The sequence below is a fragment of the Pinus tabuliformis genome, chromosome 9, assembly GCF_031772625.1.
Source record: "Pinus tabuliformis cultivar Carrire ecotype Pingquan chromosome 9, CPIR1, whole genome shotgun sequence".
Lineage (NCBI taxonomy): Eukaryota > Viridiplantae > Streptophyta > Pinopsida > Pinales > Pinaceae > Pinus > Pinus tabuliformis.
This window is the reverse complement of record NC_142307.1, coordinates 204,414,060-204,419,188: the sequence shown is the minus strand read 5'-3', so window position 1 is coordinate 204,419,188 and position 5,129 is coordinate 204,414,060. Positions and strand designations below refer to the sequence as shown.

Sequence of the window (5,129 nt, the reverse complement as noted above, 5' to 3'; positions counted from 1 at the left end):
ATGGCTGAATCCCCCAATATGATTGCATTTCTAATGCCAAGTCTTTTCAAGATAGAGGTGCCGAGAAGGAGGCTGTATGCTTCAGCTGCATTGTTAGAAACTCTTCCCAGACCCCATTCGTAGCTCACTAGAGTTTTCCCATTGTGATTTTTAATAATGCCCCCTGCTCCAGCTTTGCCTGGGTTGTTCTTGGAGGCGCCGTCGAAGTGCAGCGTAGGGCGCTTCTGCTCAAGAATCCACTGGTTGACTTCATCCTTGGTTCCTCTGAGTTTCCAGAGAGGCCTTTTCTTCTGAGATCTTGAGTGGAAATGTTGGATGTTGGTGTAGCTGAGACTGAATCTATTGTACCAATCCATTTCTGCTTGCTGCCAGCTTGACTGATCTGGATGAGCGATGTTGTTTGAACTGATGGTTTCAGATATGGTGGCTATAGTTCTGGCTAGGATACTGGCAATGATCGGCTTTTTGTTGTTGAAGACGAAGTTGTTCCTTGCTAGCCAAATTTGCCAGCATAGATTGGCTGGTATGCATTTCCACAGTCTAAAGATATTCTGCTTGCCTTTCTTGTGGAAGGGATAGCAGTTCCCCCAATTTTTCTGAAGAGAGGAAATCTGATCGGAGCTTTCACTGATTTCCATGGGACTTATCACTTGTTTCCAGCAACTTTGGGCAAAGGGGCAGAGGAGAAAAATGTGTTGCATGGTTTCCTCCTCTGCTCTGCAAAAGCAACAAATTGAAGGTCCCAGGATTCCTCTTTTTCTTAGGTTCTCAGCTGTGAGGATCTTTCCTTTAAGGAGAGTCCAGTTGAAATGTTTGATCTTTGGGAGACACTCTGTTTTCCAGACCGTTGTATATAGATTCCATTTCACTGTTTGAGCTGTGGCCTGTAAGGCTTTGTACCCCTCTTTGACCGTGAATTTGCCTCCACTGGGATCCCAAATAAACTTGTCTTCAGCCCCTATATTGGTGGGCGCCGAGCCATAAAGAGAGAACTTGAGAATAGACCAGAGATCTCTGAGATCCAAAGGAAGTTGAAGGTCTTTCCAATCTTGCCAGTTGTTGTGATTCCAAATTGATATATCAAACAGGGTGGTGAGGTTTCTTTCGCCCATCCAGATCTGCAGGGGGTGGAGAGTTTGGAGAAGATTTCTCGGCTTTGAGCCCATTATTCTATCTGACCAAATGTTGGTGTTCTTGCCATTACCAGGGAATTTAGAAGTGTTATCTCTGAATTGTGGGAGCATTCTTTTAATAAGCTTCCACACCGGGGTGCAAGGTCTTTCTGTAATTGGATCAGAGAGAAGATTTGAATTCAGGCCACTAAGGTATTTCTTTTTTAAAACCTCCACCCACCACGAACCTTTGCCGTTTAAAATTCTCCAAATCATTTTGAGACCCAAGGCCTGATTGGAGAGACTCGGGATCTTGATGGAAAGGCCTCCCCTGTCGTAAGGTAAGGTGACCTGTTCCCATTTGACAAGACTGAATTTCTTGGTCTCCTGTTTTCCTCCCTTCCAGAGGAAACTTCGCATAATGAGTTCCATGTGTTTATGGATGCTTGCCGGAGCCATGATGACCGCATACTGATAAATTGGAAGAGCAGAGAGGATGGCCTTAATAAGAATAGATCTGCCCGCCAAGTTCAGCCAGGACACTCCCCAGCTCTGAAGGAGACCTCTCATCTTTTCAATGTGTTTGACCCATGTCTCTGCCTTGATTGTTTCTTTGGCTAGAGGTAGCCCTAGATAGGAGAAGAAGCTCCAATTCCTTTGCACAGGAATGTCCAGGATCAGGGATATCCTTTGTTGAATTTGAAGGGGGACATTCCAAGTGTAAATCTTGCATTTTCTATTGTTCAACTTCCCTCCTGAAACTGCTAAGAACGCATCCAACACTTTTTTGAACCTTTTTGCCATTAAGCTGGAAGCTCCTCCAATGAGAAGAGTGTCATCCGCGAAGAGCGAATGATTGATCTCTTTGATCCCTCTTTCTATTCGAATTCCAGTGATCTCTTTTTGCCTGCGGAGGTTTTCAAGGTGGATACTCAGAGTCTCAGCAATGATGATGAAAAGGAAAGGGGAGAGCGGGCAACCTTGTCTCAGCCCTCTGGAGCTTCTGAAGTATTTGCTGGGGCGACCGTTGATCAAGGGTGCAGTCCAAGGGTTGGAGATGCACCCGTTGATAATGCTTATGAAATTTTTTGATATTCCGAATCTTTGGAGAGCTGCTGTTAGAAAGGAGTGGTCGACTCTGTCAAAAGCATTTGCCATATCAAGTTTGATTATCATTCCTCTTTCCCCTCTATTTAGGCTGCTGTGAATAGCTTCTTGGATCAAGATGACATTGTCAGTGATTTGCCTACCCGGAACGAAGCCTCCCTGGTTCTCAGATATTAAGTGGGGGAGAAGTTTTTTGAGCCTGTTGGCAAGAATTTTAGTGATAATCTTATAGGACACATTGCAGAGAGATATGGGGCGAAACCTTTCAAAGGTGCGAGGGTTCACTTCCTTTGGTATAAGGGCGATGTGTGAAGACTTGGTATTATCTCCCATTTTGTGGTTTTTGAAGGCATTCTTTACCATCCGCACAAAGTCTTTTTTAATTGTTTCCCAGTGGTTTCGGTAGAAGGCGACCGTGAACCCATCCGGGCCCGGGGCCTTATCCTGCTGCATGCTGAAGGTGGTTTCTCTGATTTCCTCTTCTGTGATGTCCTGATCCAGCTTTTTATTTTGAGAGTCTGATATTTTGCTCTCAACTGTTCTTAGAAAATCGCTGCTATCCATTTGCTGAGGGGCGGAGGAAAGAAGAGATTTAAAATGGTTGTAGGCTGCTTCTTTTATTTCTTCCTGGTCTCTAATCTCTGTTCCCTCGACTTCAATCGAGTCTATTTGGTTTCCAGCTCACCTGATCTTTAAATTGTTGTGAAAAAAGGATGTGTTTCTATCTCCGGCTTTCAGCCAAAGACAACGGGATTTCTGCCTTTGATCCTCTTCTTCTGCTCTGTTCTGGCGATAAAATTCCTTGTACATTTCTTTTTCATGGTCTAAGTCCTCGCTTGTATATTGCGTGTTTTCTTTATCCTTGTTCCACTGCTCCATCTTCATGAGTAAATCTGCTTTTTTCTTGTTTTCCATAATCGCTGCTTCCTTTGCCCAGTCTTTGATGACTGCTCTTAATAGTTTTAGCTTTGTTTCCCATATGTATTGTGGCGAACCGATTACTTCCTTGGCCCACTGGTTTTTGATGAGGGAGCGAAAATCCGCTTGAAGGTCCCATATCTTGTTGTACTTGAAGGGAAGAGGCCCCAGGTTTCGGCCTTTGTCCAGAATGATAACCACAGGCTTGTGATCGGAGGCTGATGCGTGGATTAATTTACTCTTAATAGACTGGAATCTTGCCACGATTCCTTCCTGGAGTAAAAATCTATCAAGTCTCTCTTTGATGTTGAAAGAACCAGTTCTTTTGTTGGACCATGTAAATTTGCCATTGGATGGGGGAATATCCATCAGATTATGAGACTGGATTATGAGTTCCAGCATGTCTCTTGAGGGGTCTGCGTGGAAGCTTCCTCCTAGCTTTTCCTCCACGTGTCTTACTAAGTTCATGTCTCCCCCAAGAATTATATTCCTGGTTTGCACAGATTGGAGGTCTGAGGATATGGTTTCCCAACAGCGAGCTTTGTCCCTGTAATGATTTGGCGAATATATGTTATATATGTAGTATACTTCCTGAGATCCTTTGTTCTTTAAATCTGTTCTTATCCACCAGTTGCAGAGATGGGAATTGATGATTTCCCAATTGTTCTTATTCCATAAAGTTCCAATTCCTCCTGAGGCGCCTTCTGATCCTATTGAGATCCCGGTGAAATTTTTGAAGTTTTGGCTTTGGTGTTGAAAGTCTTGTGCCGAAGTTTTGGTCTCCTGAATGAGGAGAATGTCAGGCTGCTCCTGTTTTAAAAGATCCCTGATTGCTTTTAGTTTTAAGGATGAGCCCATCCCCCTACAATTCCAAGAGACCAAGATCATTATTTACCGTTTGTTGGGTGAGGACCACTCCTCTCCTTTGCTTTTTCTCCGCTTCCTTTCAGCTTGCCTAGGTATGAGTCCATAGGTTGTTGTGCTCCTGTTGCCATCTCTTTTGCAGTTGTTTCGTCTCTGAGTTCCTTGTTTGACTTTCTGCCCGGTTTTCTTGGTGGATCTATGGGTTGGCTAGCTTCTTTCGCCTTATTTCTGGTAAGGATTCTCTCTATGGTTGGGGGAGGGGAGGGAAGAGAGGTCATGCGGGAGGGCGAGGGGGCTGCACGGGGGGAGGAGGGAGGAGAGGAGGGTTCTTCAACGGACAGGGATTCAAAGGGGTTGGAGGAGGAAGGGAAAGCTGAGCTGGGAGGGGGGGGGGAGGGAGAGAATCCGGAGGGGGTTGAGAGCTGGGACCTTGGGAGGAGGAGGGATTTTTCCTTTTTACTGGTTCCCAAGTGCCTTCTGGATTTTCCTCATTGTCATTGGATTCATTCATTTTTAACTTGCTACATCTATTTGCGAAATGACCATACTCGTGACATACCTTGCATTTGAAGGGAAGCTGCTCATAGTCTAGCTGCTGGATGTGCGTCCATTGATCTACCTTGATCTTGATGGCTTCCGGAAGTCCTTTTCCTAGGTCTACTTCCACACAAATCCTCGCGCATGCATGCATGTTCTCCCTTGGCTCCGATCTATCAATGTATTTGCCCACAGCATTCCCTATTGCCTTAACTGATTCGTCTCCCCAACAGTGTAGCGGTAAATGAGGGAGCCTGACCCAGACTGGGACTGCGCTTGGGATGTCCATTTCCGGGTCGAAGTCCGGGGTCCATCTGTTCAAGTAAAGACCTCTTGAATCCATGAAATAAGGGCCATTTCTGAATATGAGGTTCTTGTCTTCTTTTGATTCGAAGAGGAATGTGTAATAGCCTCTTCCGCAGAACCTGATGGCTATCTTCCCCTGAATCATCGCGCTCCAGTTGCGCTCTACCCATTTCTAGACTGATCTCGGAGAGGGCCATAGCCCAGTGAATTGGCCTACTAACCCTCTTTCTGCAAGTGTGATAGCTGACTTCCTTGGGAGGGAAGGGGGAAGATTTACCTCAGGAA

At 45.3% G+C, this 5,129-nt stretch overlaps 1 protein-coding gene across 1 annotated transcript; it reads right to left on the bottom strand.

Moving 5' to 3' along the window:
- Positions 1 to 2,900: 2,900 nt before the first annotated feature.
- On the bottom strand, positions 2,901 to 3,995 carry LOC149147852 (uncharacterized). Its single transcript, XM_089441975.1, has one exon. It carries the CDS (start codon positions 3,993 to 3,995, stop codon positions 2,901 to 2,903), a length of 1,095 nt encoding a protein of 364 aa, XP_089298101.1.
- Between the last annotated feature and the right edge of the window lie 1,134 nt (positions 3,996 to 5,129).

Excerpts from the sequence above, each read along its gene's own strand:
- LOC149147852 (XM_089441975.1), bottom strand. The coding sequence starts at position 3,995 with ATGGGCTCATCCTTAAAACTAAAAGCAATCAGGGATCTTTTAAAACAG.